We start from the raw sequence: 22,743 nt of genomic DNA on the forward strand, positions 1-22,743 counted from the left end.
TTAACAATTTTCCTTCAGAAACAAATACCTGAAATTTATTAGAATCTGTGTTTTACTTGCAAAGATACTTCATTTTTTACATAGCTAGCTCAGATTATCTGTATTACTTCTATTATCTACGGTTGCTGTTGTATATTTAACGTATATATTTTTACTTCTTACAGATTGACCTGGAATTAGAAATTGTGACCACTGTAGCAGGAATTGGGATCCAAGGTGTTGATAAAGAAGGTGGAGCAAAAGGAGAAGAACAGCCTATCAGCTCTCCATGGGATGTGGTCTTCGGAAGTTCAGGTGCAGTTTCAATTGAGCTTTTTAACAAAATCTCCCATGCATGAGTGTTTGCTTAATGTCTTCCTGTTATGGTAGTAACCTGAAGCATGAAATGTTCAGATATACTTTATAATTGAGTCTAAAAACTGGTAGTTTCATGTGTATAATTATCACCATTATCAACTGAGTGTAAATTTCTGATGTGAATCCTGAAATAATGTGAGCTGTTAACCTCTCCGAAGAAAAAGTCTTTCACAGAAAGTTAGGTATTTACTCAGTCAAAATACGGAAGGAAATTGTGATTGCCTTTGCTAAGCCAGTGCTTTATGGCAGGATGACTGAAGAAGTGGCTGCATTTTACAGGAAGTGGACATTGTCTGAAGATCCTTTCCTTGCCTGGATGGACATCTCATCACTTGTAAATATTTGAGTTTAGGAAATAACTTTTATCTGATGACTTCTGCGTATTCCTGTTTAGATGACGTGACATTGTTAGACTAATAGGTTATGATAGATTCAAACAGATAGAAGAAGAACACCTCAGAAAACACCTTCCAAGCATCAAGGGATAGTAATGAAAGCTTTGCAAGATAGCATGCAAAAAATCATCTTCTGAGGATTTAAGTGGTTTTCTTTCCTGATCAACTTAATGCACTCCTGAGCCTGAGATCACATAACTGCCATGTTTTTAAATGTTATTAACTAGGAGTTAGTGTTCTCCTTTCTTATGTTTCCATTTCAGTATAATTTGGAGCTTGCAAATGCAAGTTCCTTAACGACAGCAAAATGATTGTCTGTGGCATAAAACCTTTGCATCAGGGAGGAGAAAACACTCCAATTTAGTATAAGGTAACATGTAGCTAGTTCACGAATGCTGATTGTATAGTAGTCATGGGGCACAAATACATTGTCACTATATACAGTATACTGCCAACAGCCTTGACTACTAAAGTAAGCCACAAGCATCAGTTTTATGTTTAACAGTGTCACTGACCCTTAAAGATGAAGGGTCCTCTGGAATCTTACTTAAGGAAAGCTGAAAGAGGATCTCACCAGATTTGGATTGCTGTGAATGACGTTTACCCAAGAAGGGTAATGAACTAGATCACTTCCTGAAGCCTCTTTAAGACAGTGTTAGAGTGTGGAGGATTTGCTGTCTGTTCTCCTTGGAGTATGTTGTTGGCATTTATGATAACAGCTCTCAGAAAATGGCACAAAACAAAACTGAAGGCTCCTTTTCACCATCCCAGGCTGCATCCCAGGCCATGCTTGCCTGCTTCAGCTTTCTCCCATGTTCCTTGGGCTGAGCACGTCCTGCAGACAACTGCCTCATTTCCTTCCCCTGATGTTCCTGCAAGAGTCTCTCAAAACAGCCTTGCATGTCAGAGCAGCAGCCTTGGGCTGGTCCTCTCAAAGCAGCTTTCTTGAAAGGTGTTTCTGATACCTCATGTTATGGTGTCTCATTTATTTCATTAGATTTGTGAAATGAAGTTGAAAACATGTAGTTGGAGTTGAATTCTGTGCAGCAATCTCTATGTTTCAGGTTTAGGTAGTCTTTCTAGGGGATTTAGTTTACTGGACTAAAATGAAACTTGTCAAATTGTAGACGGCACTGCTGAGCAGTTGGTAAAAGTGCTTACTTATTCTTGGTGCATGTGCAGTATTTTTGGGAGTGCCATAGAAACTGGAATGTTTTCAGGGGATCAAATTTGCAATTAAGTCATTATTTTCAAGGAAACTGGAAGAATCGGAGGAGTTTTGAACAAGCGAATGAGTGATGCTCGCTGTGATCCTGTGTGAAGATGAAGCACAAAAACAACCAGATTGTGCACAAGGAGCGAGGACTGTGTGTTGTAGTTTGTAGCACATATGCCTTATGGCATAGATACAGTCATGAGCTGCATTGAGCTTTTTTGTCTTGTTTTGTTTTTTTTCCTTAGGATTGTTAAAAAAAACTCATTGGGTAGAGTTTGTCAGAGTTGTACTGTTAATGCAAGTCACTTGAATGTAGTAGGATATTCTCATAAGGTCGATTAGAATGAGATGGGATGCATATGTTATTTGGTAAACCCATATGAAGCTAACCTCTATTGGAAGTCTCTACTAAGTAGAGACCTGTCCCTGAGCAGAAATGCAGACTTCTGTTGGTGACTCTCACTGTGCTGTCCACAAGTTCTCAAAACTGTTTTTCCCATATATGTTAATGAAGTGATTAATCACTTTCCCAAATGATTTTTGTTTGCATCTGCACAGTAGTGCTTATTTCTGTAACGTAGCTGCAAGCTGTGGGAGTTTATATGTGTTTGAAAAGCTTAAGGTGCAATATTCCAAATTTTGTCATTTATAATTCTGACTTTTGCCAGTACTGGAATGGCATATGGGAAATAGATTCATGCTTCTCTATTTTCTATAGATCTATGTAATTCAAAGTGTAAAAGAAACATTTTTTTTTTTCAGAATGTAGATTTATGGATATTACAGTTATTAAACAAGTGATGCTGCTGTGAGTTTCCTTTCAGTGCCCAAAGCCATACTAATCAAAACATGAGATGAAAGCAGTATTAAACAGCCTCTGCTGACCTTTTTCAGGGTGTCAGAAGGAAAGGTTATGTCTTGAGAGATTAATATTTTCCCTGTATCAATCATATCTCCTCTTCCTACATAAAGCTTAGAGTAAGTATTGATCAGTTTAAAGGCAGCACTGTTTGCTTCATAAGTTTTTAATGTATTGTTTGTTGTGAACTTAAATTCATATCGCGGTCTAAATAAAAGGTGCCGTGCACAGAACCAAGAGAAGCCCTCACTTAATCCTCCAACGTTGTGTTCAAAAGTCATTATCACTTTGAGGCAGTAGGCACAAAGGTGTGAAGTAAATATAAAGCTTAGTTGTAACATTTCAGTTGTCTCATGGATTCCAGACGACATTAAGCCTGATTCAAAGCCCACTGAAGTCGTCAAATCTGTTGCTGACATCTGTTGTGACAATACAGAAAACGGTTTCAGCGAATACATTTTTTTGTGTTAATTCACCTCCCTGTATACTTAAGAGTGAGACTTCTTAATCCCAAGTGCAGTTCAGTACTGTGGTTTGTGATCATTTCTGGAAATCTGTATTCATAAGGGTCAAGCTCTCATTTAATCAGATGTGCAAAGCCAAAGACCTGAAAGGATATAATGTTATCCTTATCAAAGCCAGATGTATCCCCACTGATAGACAGTTTTGTGTGATAGAATTTGCTTTCTATATATATTTGAAGAGTAAAATATTGAGAGGAAAAGTTAACAAAAGCATAAGTAAGTTCATCTTTAGAGCAGATGTACTTGAAGCCGTCCTGACAATACTTCTGAGATAACGAGCTTCTGTTTCCCATTTTATACAGATGCTGAAACTTGAGGCAAAAAGGTTAAGTGACTGATATGCCCCTTAATAGAAAGGTGATAAAAATGTCTTTCTAAGGTAGAAGGGTTTAGACAAACATTGTGCTGGGATTCAGATAGCAAGTTTTCTTCCCTGCCATCTTTACTTGATGGTAAAATTCTGTTTTGCCCTCCCCTTTTGAAAGTCTTGAATGAACTCCCTAGATTAAATTCTGTTGGTGAAAGTGGTTCTGGAATTTGAATTGACTTAGATTATGCAGGAAGTAGACAAAACAGGGGAAGGGTCAGCAGCTTAAAAATACATTATTAAATTACTGTGTGCTTTTTTAGCTTTCTCTGTTGTCCTCTTCTATTTTTATTCAACGGGTGTTGAAAGCAAGTGATGCTTAAATGCACAGTTGATCTGAGTGTGAAATGTTCTTGATAGCTGCATTCTTGCTGGGAGAAGGACGATGACCTGTGCTTGGTGACATAACTGTGTGTTTCACATTCCAAAATCCAGTCTTAAGTTGTGTGATTGTATCCTATTTATAGATCCTCCCAAGCACAGTGTTGACCACGCTTTCAGTAAACTAACTGGAAATTGTTAAGCCAATGTGGGATTTACATAGATATTATTTAAATGGAAGTACCGTACCTTATAAGACGGGTACAATCTTTATAGCCCTTAAAAGGCAAAAGTATGTACAGTTTTTTCTGGCGTTTCCACTCGACAATCATTTATTACAAATGCATTCCCAAGGAAATACTCTTTGTTTTTTTTTCTGAATTATTCCTAGCAATTCTCCCCTAATTTTACAAACAAAAGTACAATAAAGCAATAATCACTACAGCTATAAGTAATTAACACTACTTGGTGAACTGTGTCTGAACTATCTCTATCTTGGAAGCATATTTTTCTGCATGTCAGTTTTCTTTTCCCTTCCAGTTTGGTCTCATTCTGGCATTGAGGCTCCAGACTCCACTGCCTTGTGAAAGGAATTTTCCTTAGTTACAGATGAAGATTAAAGGGCTCCTTAATGATATCATCAGGCTTTAATTAGGAAACGTTTTCCTTGATAACTCAAATTTGAATTGCTCCAAATGTATGTTACATATATGATATGAGTGCATGAGGTATCAGTGCGGACTCAGTTGAAATGCAAAAGGCCTTCTTATCTCTTCAGGGGTTTCCAGTGCAGAATAGAAGCTCAGAGATACACCGAGCTTTGGGCATCATCTGCCCCTGTAGGATTGAATGGCACCAAAAGTCACATTAGAAACATTGCTGACATGAGACTGCTGTGTCTGTCTTCACTTCTCAAACTGGATCCTAAATCCACTTGTAAATGGTTGTTAAGTGATTAAAGAGTTTATGGTGTTGCTGAATAGTAATATCAATAGACTTTAATAATATTTTACATATTCACTGTAGATTTAGTGCAAGAAATTTGATACTGATATTAGTATAACATGCCTTTGATATGAACATAATATCTGAATGGGAGTTCTGACTGGATTTCCAGCAGAAATTTCTATAGTATATTCTATATTTCTATATTTCTATAGTAAAAGAAATATTTGGTTTAGCAGATACCATCTGAACAGGTGTCAGACTCAGTAATACCTTGAATTCCATGACTTTTCAGTGCCCTCTGTATATATAAAGTATGGTATTTGTACCTGTAATTATGGTTTCTTACACAGTTTCTTCCTTCTGCAGTGTATAGGTCTTGTTTGTGAATTAGAAAGATGTTAAAACTGTCAGATTCCTGAACACTTTTAGGTATTGGATGCTGTTTCTGATGTTCAGTTCCAGATGGAGATCCACTGAAAATAAACATCCCTGAGAAACCTTAGAGAGGCTTTGATGAGCGTGTTAGGGTCAGGATGAGTGGCTTCTGAACTGGCCTGGTTTGATGCTGAAACACCTTCCAATGTGGGAAGTTTGTTGAGGGGGAGTGCAATACTGACCTAAGCTTGAGTGCATGCGGTTGTTTTTCCTCACAAGAATGAATAAAACATGTAACCAATCTTATGTTTCTTCATATGTTGTTGTATCCCAACAGTAGATAATCTAAATTAGTACTTTAGTGTTAATAAAAAAAAAAGCCATCAGATCATAGCTGCTATTTTTAGTTCCCTTTTATCTCTCAAAGTTTGACATCCCCTTGCTATTCATGTGCACTGATTTCCCCTGGTTAGAGGTTAGAAGTAGTTTACTTAGGAGGAAAATCTAATCTTGTTTTGCTTCATGAAAGCTTGTGCTGTTTGCACAATGCAGAAGTGTGTGAAGGAGAACTGGGTAGCATGGGAAAAAAGAGAACAGTAGTTTTTACTCCTGCAAAAAGGATGAGGTGTACATGCAAGAGTCCAGACTTAGAGTGCTAAAGCGTTTGTTTTTTATGATTTGCTGTCCGTGTCTCACTGGAAGAAGAACAGCAATTCTGTGCCATTGTGTTAGTCAGATTTGAATTTAGTTTGCTAAACTTCCACTGGCTTAAATGGGGACAAGACTTATATTCTTGTGTATACATACACAGCATACGTGTCTGTAAGGGGAGGGGGCTGTTGATCAGCCCTTTATGCCTGCTGGGGTTTTGCGCAAGTTGAGTGTACCAACAATCTTCTTTGTTACTATTGCATTTTATAAAGATAAAATTACTTGACACGGATAATATTTTCAAACTTCAGTCTATTTAGAAAATATCAATGGTACCAGCTGTGAGATTAACTTTGATTTCCAGACTTTTAATTCACAGACTGGAAGGAAGCACGAAGTCCCCAGACAGGCAACTGGAAGTGTGTGGTAGGCCTGGGAATGGAATCTCTTCAAGTAGATGTTGCCTGCTACAGAAGATAGTCCATTTGGTGTGTTCAGATTAGTGTCTTAAAAAGGTCAGCAGTATTCCTCAACCATTTAAAACAGTGTGTGTACGAACAGGATTATGAGTTATTAAAAAACAGATATGTAGCACAGGCAGACTCAGGAACTTAAAAAGCACTGAAATATTATATACCACATCACACAAATGCATTCAGAGCTGTAGTTTATTACTGGTGAATCTTTATAACATGAGTATATCACTTTAGTAAGCCATACTCTGCTTTGATACAGGCAGCACTAAAGATAAGAAAGTACATACCCTAATAAGGAGAAACTACACTGGATTTTTAAAGCAGCTTGAGATAGTTTGGAATGTGGTGCTTAATTGAATAAATGTAAAAGAGTTGCTTTGTTCTTTTATGTTGTTTTATAATAAATTCTTTACAAATAAATTCTTTCCAGTCATGGATGATAAGGAGTTATGGTAATGTTGGCATTATCCTAACTTCAGCAAGAAGTTCTCCCCGGTTCCCTCCTCCTGCACGAACAGTACAGGGATGACAGTGGTGCTGCTTTATCCTCAAACAAGAGCCTGAGGTTTTTTTGATTGTTTTAATTTCAGAACACGTAACATTAAACTCTGTACTGTCAGGACCACTGTGTGATTAACAGAAAATGGTTTCTGTGTGGCCATTGGCGTTGGTTTTGCTTTTCTAGTTTTGTGTAGGTTTTGTTTTTTTTTCTATTAAAGCTCTGACCTATTTACCACAACTCAGTATGCTTGTACTGTTACTGTGCTTCACCCATTCCATTCCATTTGTCGTAGCTACTGTCCAGAAGAAAATATTTGTTACAGCAATTCCTTCTTATTGTTCTTATTTACTTTTCCTCTCTTGATCTCCAGATGAAGAAGGGATCGTATCTCTGTCGGTCTTGCATATTCTGTAAAATTTGAAATTAATGTTTATACTTATTTTCCTGTGTCTTGTATCTGATAAGCCTTTTGATGTGCAGAATTAGAGTAAGACCCCTTTTAATGTTCAAACCTTATAGCTGTCACAGGGGAGCAGCAGTGGGTGGAATTAGAGAAATTAGATTTTGTGGAATAGAATTTTCTGAAGTGCTCAGCTTTAGTCTTACTTCTTCATTTAATTGTCGGGTGAAGAGTAAGTAATGAACAATACTGTTTTCGACACCCCTTAGTATGAACTGTGCAGCACAGCAAGATGAAAAGCTCACTTTTAGCATCACTCTGGGATCCTCAGAATTGTAGAACCTGAAAAGTGCGAACTGTGCAGCAGACTGACACAAAGTCCTGGAAGCAGATCATGCACTGTATAGGAAGTAGTAAAATGTTTTCTTAATCATTTTCTCAATTAAATCTCTTAGGAGCATGCTGGAACCAAAGGGGATTCTGTGTTTTGAGGGGGGGGGGGGGTTGTTATGTGTGTGGGGAAGGGCGCTGATATTGCCAATGCTTTGGTAATGTCTATGATGGCTGACAAAATGCTTGTTTTCCAACTCGTTTTGCAAACATTCCGTCTCATCAAAAAGCATTCAGGCACTTCAGAAGTCTGACTTTTAGTCTTGGAACTTCACTGTGAGTGGAAAACATGGAGCTATGTGGAAGTGCAGGAGAGGGTCAGCAGAGTTCCTTTGATCACCGTCTTGGAAACTTGTATCTTCGTCCAAGAAACAGGAAAGGCTGAACCAAAACTGCATTATATTCATACCAGTTCTACTCCTAAGAGAGCTCAATGAGCAGATTGATGCTGAAGATGGGATGCTGTTCTCTTCTGCTTGCAGTCTGCAATGCTAAGGAAGATTTAGGATTGAAGGAACAGCAGCAGAATATCAATTGGGGCAATAGTGGCAATTTCATTTTAAAAGACTTCACAAATCTAAGATATTGGCAAGCATTGTACATATAATTGCTTTTGTTTTGGAACCTTTAAATGAGAGGGAGTGAGGGCTGGTCCAAGAGGTTGTTTGAAGGAATGGCTGTAATATGGATGTTGTTTTATAAGCTCATGCATGTTAAAAAGTACTAGTGATCCATTTAGAAGTGCTTTTCTGTTAAGCTAGTAGTTAATTTCAATACCTGATTCATCCATTTAGAAAACTATTTTAATGTGTCTGACTAAATCAAAGAGTGATATTCAATGTGTACAAACTGGTATGGTGTTAGAAAGGTAACTTATTTCTTATGTAGTGTGATATATTTTGAGCTAGAGAGCACTCAAATGTTCTGATTCTATTTCTGTCCTTTTATTTGTGATATATTATCCAGGAGAGCTTTGTTTAATTACATAGATTTAGGCTGGTGAATATGAGTGATGGAAGAAATTACATGCTTGATCAGAACGTCACTGTTCCATATCTCTGCATCTTTTGTGTGCAGTAACAGATGTGTGTGCATAGGGAGTACAACTTGGAGGCTGGACAGCATCAGTTTGCATTATGTTAAAAACACTGCACCCTGTCTTTATTGTCATTAGTGCTCCACTGGGTTCAATGGGTCTGTTAAGTGTAATATAGTATGAATATGTGAATTTTCAGGATAAATGACCAGGAATTAACACAAGCATTTGAACTAAAAGGTGCCATCCTTGTTATTCCTCTCAAAACCTGTAAACAATAATGAATTGCTTTTGGTAGTGTCTGATTTTGCCACTTTAAAACAAAACCAAAAAACCCACCCTGAATTCCATGCTTAGGAAAAATAAATACATGTTCGTTAGCATACAGTCCCAAAGAGAAAAGTGAAACATGGACCCAACAGCAGAATCCTCCAAAGAGCAAATCCCATGTGAAGTATTGTCTTTTATAGGGAGAGATACTAAAATCATAATTCTGTATCCTTGGGAGGAGAATGTAAGAACAATAGCAGATTTCTTGGTGAACTGAAGACATTCTCTTGCTCTCTTGCCCTGTGGCTTATTTGGTTGGTTTTTTGGTTTTTCCTGTGGCAAACAGTGAGGCAAAGTAGTGGGGATGTCAGGATTGGTTTGTTGGCTTGTTTGTTTTATGAAACATTTACAAAGGGTGGTGTTTGTTTTTTGGTTCTTTTTCATCCGTTCTTATATATCCTATTTTTTTTAAAGTTTCAGGGACCCAGGAAGACGATGTTCTATGGATAGCAATGGCAGGCATTCATCAGGTATGGGCACTGATGTTGGAAGGTGGAAAACTTCCCAAGGGAAGGTAAGCAGCTGCAATAAGAGACATGTGAAACTGCCGTTTGTCTGGATAACTAGCCTTCAAACCCCAAAGAGACACATAAACCAGTTAAATTGATTGATCTCAACCTTTATGTAGCTTAAAGCTTGCTGTTGCTGTTCACACTGAAAAGGCTTCTGTCCTTTAATGTCTGTATGCTTTTACCCACATCTGTTAGAGGAAATGAAATATACTACCTTTGCTAAAAAGCTACATGACAGTAAGGTACAGTTGTACAATTTAATGTTACTTTTCATTCCATTTGAATTACCTAGTAGTGAATGATAAACCAAGTCGCATTAAAAGATAGCATAAAGCCTTTGAGTAATTTCTTGTGCTGTAATAGTACGGCTGTTTTTATAACTCACAAGTGGTCGTCCTGTACTTTGCGTTTATGCACAACATCTGAAGTATGTAAGACTTGTTCTTGAAAATAAGTACTGTTTTTCTTTAGTGATTTAAAGAAAGGAGTCTGTCTTCGATTTGCTGGGAGCGGAAATGAAGAGAACAGAAACAATGCATACCCTCATAAGGCCGGCTTTGCACAACCTTCTGGACTCTCTCTGGCTTCTGAAGAACCATGGAACTGCCTTTTTGTAGCAGATAGCGAGAGCAGCACTGTGCGAATGATCTCTCTGAAAGACGGAGCTGTGAAGCACCTTGTAGGAGGAGAGAGAGATCCATTGGTAATCACTTCAAACTTCCCCACACTGCCCTACTAATATTTCTCAAGCCTGACCTGGAGGAACCACTTTTGGGGTGAGAGGGTAAATTAGTTTCTGTGGCCGTCAGTCTCTTAACTTCACTGCTTGGAATGCAAATGTGTGCCAGTTGTGGTGCTGAGATTATAGTGCAGACTGTTGCTCCTCAGATACAAAATAACTTGACTTGTTTATCAGATAGTTGAACTGAAAATGCATTGCGTGGTCGTTAAAGCCAGCTGGATTCATACCGATAATTTAAATGTGATAATTTCCATTTCCATCATTAGCATCCTCGCTTCCTCATTTTCTATATCCTTTTTTTGAAGTTGTCTTGATTTTTTTATTTTTTTTTTTGTCAGTGAATTTCCATTTAATTCTAACAGTTTAAATTAATACCAGCACTGAATAATCAAATCATTTCATTTGATAACGTACTTCTTCAGAATTTGTTTGCCTTTGGTGATGTGGACGGAGCAGGCATAAATGCCAAGCTGCAGCATCCCCTAGGAGTAACATGGGACAAGAAAAGAAAACTGCTCTATGTGGCAGATTCCTATAATCATAAGGTAAGCGTGTAGCAGCTTGATGTGTACATGATTCACAATTCTTCACAATTGTTACTACTGTAAGAGATTATTTTCAGAATGTATGAATAGTGTTCTTGGTTGAGCTGAAGAAACAAATGATAAGAGTTCTTTTGTGGGTTCTTTTTCCTTCCTTCCTTCCTTATGAGTCTTTCTCTATACCCATTGTTTTGTTCCCATACGCTGCTGTGTTGATATGGTGGCCCCCTGAGGAAGGTCAGTTTTGTGCCATTCTAACTAAAGACTCATTCCTAATATCTTTCTAAAGGTGGTGAACAATGGCAAAACAGCTAGGAGTGTTTATTCAGGCATACTGCAGGTTTGATAAAACTGAGAGAGCAAGAAGAGTGCCTTTTTCCTCAGCCATGTTTTGAGTTACCCCTTGGAATTCAAAGATGAGACACTGCTGTTTGTGATTGCTTTCACATGACATTGTGTAAGCTTTCATAAAGTTTCTAGCTGTACGTTGACTAATTGCATTAAAAGCAAGTAGTTTGTTTTACTTGAAGACCAAGGTAGGTATCAATCATTAAAACCTCAGGAGCAAATGAGATTTTGTTCAAAGCATTACACACCATCAACTTTTTTGATATTACTTTAAGAAAAAAAAAAAAGAATAACTTGCCCATTTTTAGAAAAACATATTTAAAAGTTTGCCTCCCAGTTTTGTTGTCTTCCTGTTTTGCAAATGTTTTCACAGTGGCAACAAACACAAGGAAAAAACAAGCTGTTCAGCATATGTTTATACCAAAGGGATAGGTGCCTTAAATAGAGAAAGCTGAATGAAGTCCAGGAAGAAAGGAGGGAGATGCCTGTTGGCAAAGTATGATAACCTGTCTTATAGGACACACGCTTGTTAGCTAAGAGAATCAAGTTTAGCACTGTCTTCAGAAAATGTGGGATATAATATAATATAATAAATTATAATGAATTCTGGTGGCTTTTTTCAGAAAGTCTTTGTCATTTTTTGTTTTTTATGTCTTTTTTTAAATCTTAGATTAAGGTTGTAGATCCCAAAATGAAGAACTGTGCTACCCTGGCAGGCACAGGAGAAGCAAGCAATGTTCTTGGCTCCAGCTTTACACAGTCGACTTTTAATGAACCGGGAGGTTTGTGCATTGAAGAAAATGGCCGTTTGATGTACGTTGCGGACACAAATAATCACCAGATTAAAGTGCTGGATTTGGAAACAAAAATTCTATCCATGGCAAGTGATATTTAGTGAACAGTCCAACAGTGGCGTGTCTTGGTGAAAATTGCTATTACAGACTTTGGCAAATGGAGTAAAACATCATGTAGCTAATAAACTTTTTGGTAACTATATTCACATAATGTTCTGTGATGATCTGACAAACAAACATCATCTGATAGGATGCTGTTCAAAGCCCTAGTCCTTGGAAGGCAATTTTTGCATGAAAACAGTGATTACCCTCTATTAAGTAATAATAATAATGAAATACGAGCTATTAAATACTGTAGCCCAGTTTCTCAATATGAAAATGTTGTGAGCAACAGCAATACTCTTAATAATGAATGGAATTAAAATCAATTACAAGGTCCTCTAATTAAGGCATAAGGTGTGGTTTGTGAAGGCCATTGACTTAAAGTGTGGTACGTAGTCTATCCCAAGGATAAGATGGCAATCTGATGTGTCAGTTTTGCCAGATTTCATCTGTTCTACATTTACTACTGCATAAACTGTTGTACTGCAGGGCAGAGCTTACCCTTTGTTCTTTGTGTATTTCCGTCTAGCTTATTGCTCTACAGCTTACTTTCTCCCCACAGTGTTTGTAACAGCTTCTATATTTGCTGACACTGTTGTCTCCACTTCTGCATCTGTGTTTCTGATCTCTAAATATACCCCAAAATTTGTACAATGTTGAGAATATAAAGCACAGAAGCAGTAGCTTGCTGCAGTTATCTGGAGAGAAAAGTCACCAAACATTTCTATAACATAACTGCTGTGAGGAGAGCAGAGTTGTTGCCATCGCTTGGCTGTAGTTCCAAAACCAAAAGATTATGGTTCCAAATATGTCAGAAATGTGTACTGTGATGTCTTAATTTTATTGTTATGGCACTGAGCTTCCAAACTTACTTAAAGCATGAAGTTTTTGTGTGTGCCGTGCAGAATTTCATGTATTCCTTATCTGGGGCTTTCAAGTTGCCAAATGAAATCCACTTTCAAATCCAGCAGTGCTTGGTGTGCTTGTAAACATGAAAGCAAAACAGATCTGCACTGCTGTCCATCTTATAATGGCACCACATTTTAATGTTCTCATAAATATATGATGTAATTGTCCTGCTGATTTCTTCTAAGTTTCTTGCATTTCACAGTATGCAATCTTCATGTATGTGTGTATTTTCATGCCATGCAACATCTTGGTTCATTTTCTTGGAAACTGCTGTTTGCTTTGCTGTGTAATCTGCAGAGTTACATTCTTGGACTTGAGGCAAATGTTGAAGATTTCAATTAAAGTAGTGGGTACAGTAAAACAGGGATGGATTTTATGATTTTAATAGTAAACATTCATCTAGGGATCAGTGAGTTTCATCCCTCTAATTTAAGAAGTCATTTCATCCTTCCTTTTCTCTGCCTGTCACTGCAGTATTATTGCACTCTATCAGAGTTTCAGTGCAGTAGCTGTAGATGTGTTAGTTTTCCTAGTCTATGTCAGCTATGAAAGTATGATTGTGTTTGGAAAGCCTCTTTGCTGTACCAGTACAAGGGAAAATTAATCCTTTGATTTCTATTGATAGTTGCCTATCCTGAATCCAGAGACCCGCGATGTTACAGATCATCCGTCTGTGCAAAAGGACCAAATAGCAAACCTTCCAAAACTGCCTAAATCTGCTCCAAACATTCAGCTTCCTTCACTGAGTGCAGCTCCCGGTCAGACAATTCAGTTTCTACTGAAGTTGACTCTCCCTCCAGATTCAAAATTGAATGAAGAAGCACCTAATGCTTGGTTTATCACTGCAGAAGGTAAAGTGCTTATGTTCTTTTATCGGTTGAACAGGTGTAGGTAAGATGAGAAGTAGATTTTGTCTTTATGTGCACATAGAATCATAGAATCACAAGGTTGGAAAGGACCTACAAGATTATCTAGTCCTACCATCCGCTACCATGAGCCACTAAACCATATCTCGTAGCTCCTCATCCAGACGCCTCTTGAACACTGCTAGGGACGGTGACTCCACCTTTTCAGTGTCTGATCACTCTCCGAGAGAAAAAGTTCTTTCTTATGTCTAATCTGAACCTCTTCTGGTACAACATGCAGCCATTTCCTCAGGTCCTGTTTGTTGCATGGGAGAAGAGGCCAAACCCCTCCTCATCACAGCCTCCCTTCAGGAAGTTATAGAAAGCAATAAAGTCTCCCCTGAGCCTCCTCTTCTCCAGACTAAACAATCCCATCTCCCTGAGCTGCTCCTCATAAGACTCGTGCTCCAGACCCCTCACCAGGTTTGTTGCCCTTTTCTGGACACGTTCCAGGGCCTTGGTGTCTTTCTTGTAGTGAGGAGCCCAAAACTGAACACAATACTCAAGACATATAGGAGGGATCTCAGACTGATGAACCGAAGAGTCCCTCCCAGTCTGTGTTGCTATTGTGATATGCCATTACATTGTGATATGCTAAATTCCATCCAGAGTTGTTACATTTGAAAATGGAAGTGGGAAGAATTAAACAAAAATCAAGCAAATAAAAAAAACAACTCCAAAGCATTTGGTACAGCAGACTGCAGCTTTTTGCTTGAATTAATGCATGCTGTGTTAATTTTTGTAAAACTTCCTTGAAAGAAACAGCCAGGGAGGGTGTGCAGAGGTGCTGCTCCCAGAACAGTTGAGATTTTTCCTTCTCAGATGCTTGCCCTCTTTACTCTGTCTCTATGAATGGCTCATCTCAGTCTCACTGCCTTTCTCTGGCAGAAAGCTTCTTGAGAAGCTGAAATGGGAGTCCTGAGTCTAAATTAATCTCTCTCAATAAGTATTTAAAAGAACACATGGAACATGTTCCTATTGCACGTGACTGGGTTTAATTGTACCCATCATTACTGTCCTTACTCTGGACACTACTTTGTCCGTAGTTGTGATTGGTAGACTAGATTGTGTGAGCATGTCCCTTGAAATTCTCTTTGGTACAAAAATAGTAAGGTTATCTGAAAAGCCTCGCAAGGGGTGACCATTAGTGAGTGTTTGGAGACAATGTTTTCCAGTGTTCCAGCTGCACTCAGAAAGGAATATCTGTCAGTGCCCTTGGAAGTACCATTCCAAAGTAAACCTTTCATATGGAAGTACCATTTGAACCAACTACCATATGAAAGACCATTTACAAAATAACCCATGGCTTTGCACATTCTTTATGTGTTAACACAATCTTGCCTGGCTCTTGATTTAATCAGGTATGGCTCATGTGCTTTAACACTGATGTGTTTAACTTATTCATCTCTCTGAAATACCCGTGTCTCTAAGTAGTATCATATAGTAGGTGTTGTGTGCTTAAGTAAGGCTGCCACCATGAACTGGTCTTCTTGGAGCTGAAGGGATGACATTTAGTACTCAGATTGTGTGATATGAACACATTTGTTTTTACACTCTACGTACCCTAAAAGTCAGTGATGTGCAGAGAGTTGTCACCTCGTGGGGTAAGTTAATAAAATACCCACTAAGCCATTAAAGAGCAGAACAAACCTTGCTAAACAGTTTAAAAAACAAAAAAAAACCACCCTCGTATATCTTCAGCTTCCTTGTCAAATTTTAGAAGCATTAAACAGAACATATGTATTTCAGTTATTGTTGCCCATTTGTACTGCATTGAAAAGTCATTCTTTGCTGAAACGCTGCTGGATTCTAAAATTCTGCTGAGTTTTAGCGGTTGTTCTCAGCCTGAATGTACGTGCCATATTGACTTTTACAATGATGAATACATGTTAATAGTCATTACAGCTTGTAGATGCAATTAAAGCGATCTGAAACTAAACATCACATTTTGTGACTCATGATTTTTTGGCCAGCTTTCAAAGCGTCAAACTCTCCGTGTGATAGCTTAATTAAATTGATTGTTTGTAAAAGCATTCAACAAAGACGGTAGAGCATCCGCAATTTGTGGATATACCTCACGATTTTAGGTAGTTTCTCACTACTGTTTGTGCCTTTGGAGTACCAATAGAATATTTTCAGGGCCGTCAGAACACCTTTTGGCCTTCAGCATCTCTAAATATTGTTGAGGTGGGGATCTACGTCAGAGTTTCAAGGATTAGTGAAGCTGGAGGGAGCTGAGTGACTTAACCTCGACAAGTCGTTTGAAGCTCATAACTTCCAGATCCGGCTTTGATGTGTTTTCTGAAAAATGCCAGAAAGAGCACTTCATCCATCTCACTCCGGTCTCAAATGCAGAGAACAATGCAATGACTGTTTATTGTACGGTTTGTTTTTAAGTTCACACGCTCTTAAATAATAAATGCCAAGCTCCATTTGTGCTGTGACTGTCTGAACATTGGTAAATTTCAGCATGCTGCTCATGAAGCCAACATTTCTGTTTGGAAGTGTCATGAAGTGCCTTCAGTTCTGTGCATGTATGGCAGTTACCTTACCTGCAGTATTAGACCTTGGGTGAAAACGTGTAACAGCCCACTGATCTGAGGAGTTTTGCTTATGTATCTCAGAAAAAAATGTATTAATATCCTATAAAGAGTCTATAGGACAAATTGCAGATCACTGTATTTAACAAAGGTCTATTGTATGTGTGCCCACAAGTTTGAAGCAAAGCTATGGATCTTTCTACCCTTAAACAACTGTAAAGAAAGGCTATGTTGTTCCATAGGTAAAATTAATGTTTTCTGTTGGTTTCAGATATGGTGTTAAATATCCTAACGATAACATTTGTTCTTTTGCAGATAATAATGCATGGCTGCTTCAAGGACAGTATCTATCTGGAGAAATTAAGGATGTTTCCTGTCAAACTGTCATTCCCTTTCAGCTACCAAGAGTCTGTCTATCAGCTGAAGCTGTCCTGGCTATCAAAGCATGCCTCTACTATTGCAGTAAAGATAGCAGTGCCTGCATGATGAAAGGAATCTCATTCAATCAGCCTTTGCAGATAGGAAGTACAAACCAAGGCAGTTTGACTCAAGTTGAACTAACACATTCGTTTATAACTAACTAGTGCTTGGTTAAATGAAGCAGAGTTTCTTATTTTAATGGGAAAATTTGTAATCACAACCTCATTTCTTTTCATTACAGTAGCAGCACTGATACTGTAAAGCTCTAGACTCTATTGCCAATTGTGAATATACGGGACTTGTGCCATTCTAAGTAATGAGCAACAAGTCCTTCTGAAAGAGCTAATATTGCTTTGTGACGTTACTGTAAGAAGTTCCTTGCATTGTACATTGGATTACTTCAGACTAACAGTTCCTGATTCCTTCTGTGCCCTTAAAATTTAACAGAATGTCAAAATTAATGGTTTCTTTCTCAAGGCAGCAAAAGAAGCATCTTGTGTGTTTTTCTGAACAGCATCTATGGCACGTGTGTGTTTTGAAAGTAGATCTTAAATTAAGTGTAGCTCTGATATTATTTAAGGTGAGTGTTTTGCTTAACTCAATCTGACTGCCTTATATGAAGAGCGCAGCTTCATGGAAAAATTCCTGTGACAGGAAGTGTTTAAGCTCCTCCATAAATGAATCACACTCATTTCTAGCAAAGAATGTGCCTCCTTGATGTATATTTGTAAAGGAAAAAAATATCATAAAACCATGCTGGAATCTTTCTAATCTGTACTGACTTACATTTTATGGTAAGTGATAGAAAATGTTTGATTATCTGAAGTGCAAAAATTAAATGTCAGCCATTTCAAGCAAGTGAATCACTTTCTCACTTTTAGCATTTCAATGTAAAACATTGTCTGAAGATAGATTCTTTCTTGCAAGCTTAAAATATTTGGAGTAACGCTGCCTTCTTGAAGTCCAGGTCAGGGTTTTTTGAAGTCACTCTTTGTCCACACATACATTTGTTATGGTGGCCTCTGAGTCAGAGCTATGCATGTGAAAATATCATGTCTGGAGGTTCTGATGTTTTGCTGAAGATCAGTGATTTCATCTTGGAGCAAAATACTTTGAAGTCGTGTTCCTGAACTCTGCCTTTGGTGCTTCACTGTTTTGCAAGAAAAATGTGATCAATTTGCCACAGCAAGTACCAGGAATACAGGAGGATGTATGAGTGTCTTACCCAAATGGGAAGGATTTCCACAGCGCTTAAGTGGCAGCTGGATTAGGGTCAGTGCTTTGATTATGAGAATCAGTTCTAAGAAGATGAATTTAAGGTGGAAGATAGTATTTTTGCATATAGTATGAAGTGTGCTCGTGGAAGTATTTTTATGTGGTATTTTCTAAAGCAGTCATCATGGTTGCTGACACCTGTCAGTCATTCCGCAGTATGATCTGTCATTGATGTTTCTTACAAGCTGACTGACACGTGGGTCATGAACTCGAGGGGCTTTTGTTCAGGGGGACCATAAGGATTGGTGTGTTTTTTCCTCCTACTGAAGTGCCAGGCTATCTGTAAGTTCCCTGTAGTAGAAGAAATGGTGATTAGCTCACCACCTGTCAGCAAGGCAAGGACTGAACTATTATTTCTCTTGTGTTTCTGTTGTTTGTTTGCTTTCTTGAAGCCATTTTTTCTTATTCACTCTTCCTTTGGATAAGCCTCTCAATCTCGTACGCCGTTCTGAATAAGGGTAGAGCTTTGCTGCTTTGTTCAGAGGTTGCAAATACCGCTGGAAGGATGAAGCTAAAGAAATGGATTGGTGCATTTATCATTTCTTACGTTTTATTACAACTCCTTCCGATTTTATTTGGTGTTTATCTAACTTTGGATGGAGGCCAGGAAACCATAGCTCAGCATCCAGCCAGATCACAGCTTTTCTGCTGCTTACTGAAAAACACCCAAGTGTTAGTTTCAGAAGTTCAGAATAACGAATCGAACTCTTAATGTTACCTTGAGTTCGTAACTCAGCAGTTAGACTGATATAATATAATTTTAATTGGAAATTAGAGAAGAAAAATGTGTTTCAGTTGAACAGGATCATAAAATGCTGCCTTCTGTTCTCATACCCAGGAGAAAAAAAAAGCTGCAACAAATGTAATCTGAATTGTAATGCTGAAATATAGTATTGTAGATATGTCTTCTGTCTAAACATGCATCTGTCAACATGTGCTTAAGGGTCATATGTTTTTTGTTTTCAAGATTCCCTTTTTAGTGTGGTAGGCACATTCAGAGCCACTGTAACCTTATTGGAAGGGAGTGGTAGCAGATACTAAGGAAAGTGTTGCATGAGCATCCAGCTAACATCCAGGCTCAGATGTTAAAGGACCTTTAAATCTGTATCACAGCCAAATTTTAAGTAATTGTATTTCAAGGAAAACGGTAGGAATATGTGTTTGATTATTTTATTTCTCCTTTAAGTCTGTCTTGCAGCAGTTGAGTGAATCCTGTGTAAACAAGGAGTGTATCCAACACAAACTTGGGACGTAGCAAATTCATGCCGTTGTTAGTACATTCCCTGTTACTGCATGTAATGACTGTGCTAAAAGAGGCAGAAGGTGTGTGAGACCATCTCAAAAGTACATTTGTCTTGTTGTTTACAAAGAAAAGATGGATGTCACAAAATGCTTTCCCCACCTGCATCCTGTAAGTCCTAAACCCCTTTAGAGTAAAAGGGAGAACTTCTTAACCCTGATCTGTCTCTATGGCTTTCACACAGGGACACTGCTATAATAATTCTCCCTTGTTGTCTTTGGAGCAGCTGATGATCAGCGTGCTCCAGCTCTCCCTGATGAAGTTACTGGGGTTTTTCTGATCCTCGCTCACTCTGTGTGTTCACTATGACTGGCATCTATCACATTAAGCCTGACACTATTTTGTTTGTCCAGGAAATAGCATACAAACTCACTGAGTCCCTACTTATGTTTCACTTGTGGCATCAGCTGAACAGACATTTGAACACTCTATAATTAGCATAATGTGCTTTTTAAGAGCTTATGTTGTTTACTTTTATCCTACGAAAGAGATGCTGTTTCCATTGCTTTCTCCAGGGCTTACAGGGTGCAGTTACACTAAAGCAACAAGCACTGTGGATGTAACCAGACAGGATGTAACTTGTACAAGCAGCAGAAATTTCAGTTGGGTTACCAGAAAGAATCCTTGAAATACTATTTAGAAAAATAGGACATTTGATTTCTGTCTGTAAACACTGAAAAATCAGATGGCTGCCATCTCTTTGTATGGCAATTCAGCTTGTAGTATTTCCCGATACAAAAACTGCAAATTACCACTGATTTGGTATGGCTCAGCACTCACAGATTTTGAACTTCCAGCTCCAGTATGTAATTCAAAGCCTTTTCACATCGTGTTTTCTCACCGACTTTAACAGGTTTTGCATCAGACCTTAATAAAGTCACAAATTACTGTAGCAAATCTCTAAAGAAATTTGCTTGCGCTTGCACTCTACAGTAGAAGACAGTTTGCTTTCCTAGAACAGCTTTTGTTTGTGAATGAATATGTTAAAAGTTCCAGGAGATGTTTGTATTTAATTACAGTTTTAATTTCACTAGGAGAAAGATAATGTCATTTCAGAGAAGGAGAGTAATACCTTCTCATGGCTTTTCGCTCTGTTTGAATTCAGTAACATCTCTCTGTAGTTTATTCTTCTCCATGGAAGGTAGAGGAGGAATGCTGACTGCCTACGTTGTGTTATTGATGGGCATGCATTTTATGCACACATTTTTAGTTCATTCCTTTTTATATTAGATCCTCTCATGCCTTTTTGGGTTTTTCTACTGGTTCAGCTTTTCATAGTTCACATTTTGCCTCACGTCTTCCACTTGTAGGGCATTGTGCTTGTGTAATACTGTGGTAATGTGATACAAAGCAAGTCCGGACCAGATGAGTAATACATGAGAGAGTAGTTTACAGTTTCATGTAAATGCCTTATCTGCTTGGCCTGAGAAAAGGTGTGTAAGTATGTATTCTTCATCCACTTGTTTTATTTCAATGATCAAATCTTGTGACTCAAACCATGGATAAAACTGCATTTTGTGAGAGCATCAAGAAAGACTCATTCCTAATCGCTTGCTTACAGGAGGGAGATGATCAGAATGAAGTGACGGAGGCGCATCTTTCTGTTCCTTCAATTATTGGCTATTTATTTTAGTAAAGAGCATTGTACTCTCTTCTACATATGATGAGGCAGTTGCAAAACTGCAGCAAGGTGAAATTCGGGCTCCCCAGGGATAGCAGCAAGTATCTCCTGGGACAGTGGTTCAGCCCAGCGTGACAGAAGTGCTGGGCTTTCATTGCATCAGGATGACCGAAGGAAAAACATCAGTGCCTTGAATGAAAATACTTGAAAGCGTGTCTTCATAGGAATGCTGGAGTACTGACTGCAACAGGGAATTTATTTGAGCTTCCCGATTTGTGAGTTTGGGTTTTGGTTTTTGTTGGTTTGTTTTGTAACTCTGCTCATTCTGAAACTGTAAGGATCGGTTTTCCTGCACTGTTGTGTTTTTGAACCAAGCTGAAGTGCAGGTGCTTTTCCTTCAGCCTGCCCTTATGAAGTACTTCAATCTCAAGTCTTTTTTGCAGTCTTGTGAACATGCTTCTGAAGCTGTTCTTGAGTGCACGTGAGAGATAGGAGTAAACTTGGCGGGGTGATTTCAAACACCTTGCAGAAATTGCAGTGCAAGTGAGATGGAGGGCGAAACTTGAAATGGGCAAGGATGACAATTCTTGGTATTCTAGGGGGAAGGTTTTGGTCTTTGGGGCTTTTTCTGTTGGGATTTTTTTCCCTCTTCTTACAGATCAGCAAAGATGATTTAACTGGAAGAGAGGTCTGTGTGTAGAGGCAGCTATGAAGGGTCGGGTACTCTCACAATGAAACCGTATCACTGCATTTGGGTTCTGATGTTGGGATGTCTTCGCATCCAGCAGTACAACAGTAGCAGACGAAGTCACAGTCGAGCACTTAACACCTTAAAAAACGTCTCTGCATTCTTCAGGTGGAAATATGGGGATTGTTTTATCTTCCTTAACAATATTTGTGGATTATGATCCTTTTTAAGTAAAAGGTAAATGTCCTGTAATAGTAGGAGAATAAATAAATACACCGGAGAGGAAATGTCAGCCTCAGATTTCAGCGAGCAAATGAACAGCTACTGAAGAATGTATTCTTTCTCCTGTGAAACCTCTTATTCCTTGTAAGGTTTTTTTCATGGAAAAATATGAACATTAAAAATGTTATCTTTCATGATCTGATTTGTTTGTCAGTTTTTTCATCAAGAGAGACATGGAAACAATGAAATGTGTATGCCATAAGGCGTTACAGTGGAGTTATACAAGTATAAGGAGTTACAAGTGAGTTGAATCTGTTCTCTAACAGGCACCATTCATTTCACACTCCCTTTCCTGCAGGGCTGTGCAGCCACAAGTGTCAGCTGGCCATTCATGGACCTGGGCTAAAACTCTGGAGTCGCAAAGACTCTCCATCTTCAGGTTTATTCAGCAACCTGGAAAACGAGATCTGGTTTCATTCCATTTCTGCACATTAGACAGATGAGAAATGTTGTGCTGCATGAGTCATGGACTGTTTGCACACTTCAGCTTGCTGCAGAGATCCCAAGGGGTAGCTTAGCTTCTGCAGCACGTCTATCTCCTGCTTTGGTGCCCTGTTAGCTGTGTTACTGTGTGTAGAAGGTGATGTGGTTTGCAGCGTGTGGGTGCTTGTAGACA

General features: G+C 38.5%; 1 protein-coding gene across 1 annotated transcript in view; it reads left to right on the forward strand.

Annotated features, from left to right (window-relative positions):
• Nucleotides 1-22,261, forward strand: part of NHLRC2 (NHL repeat containing 2) — a 35,184-nt gene extending 12,923 nt beyond the window's left edge. Inside the window, exons 6-12 of the mRNA XM_072339927.1 lie at nt 165-294; nt 9,562-9,661; nt 10,131-10,362; nt 10,824-10,946; nt 11,962-12,171; nt 13,722-13,947; nt 16,857-22,261. Of these exons, the coding sequence (XP_072196028.1) occupies nt 165-294; nt 9,562-9,661; nt 10,131-10,362; nt 10,824-10,946; nt 11,962-12,171; nt 13,722-13,947; nt 16,857-17,125 (1,290 nt within the window). The 3' untranslated portion in view covers nt 17,126-22,261. The remainder of the gene's footprint in view (nt 1-164; nt 295-9,561; nt 9,662-10,130; nt 10,363-10,823; nt 10,947-11,961; nt 12,172-13,721; nt 13,948-16,856) is intronic.
• Nucleotides 22,262-22,743: the final 482 nt, after the last annotated feature.

This window comes from Excalfactoria chinensis, chromosome 6 (genome assembly GCF_039878825.1).
Source record: "Excalfactoria chinensis isolate bCotChi1 chromosome 6, bCotChi1.hap2, whole genome shotgun sequence".
NCBI classification, from domain to species: domain Eukaryota; kingdom Metazoa; phylum Chordata; class Aves; order Galliformes; family Phasianidae; genus Excalfactoria; species Excalfactoria chinensis.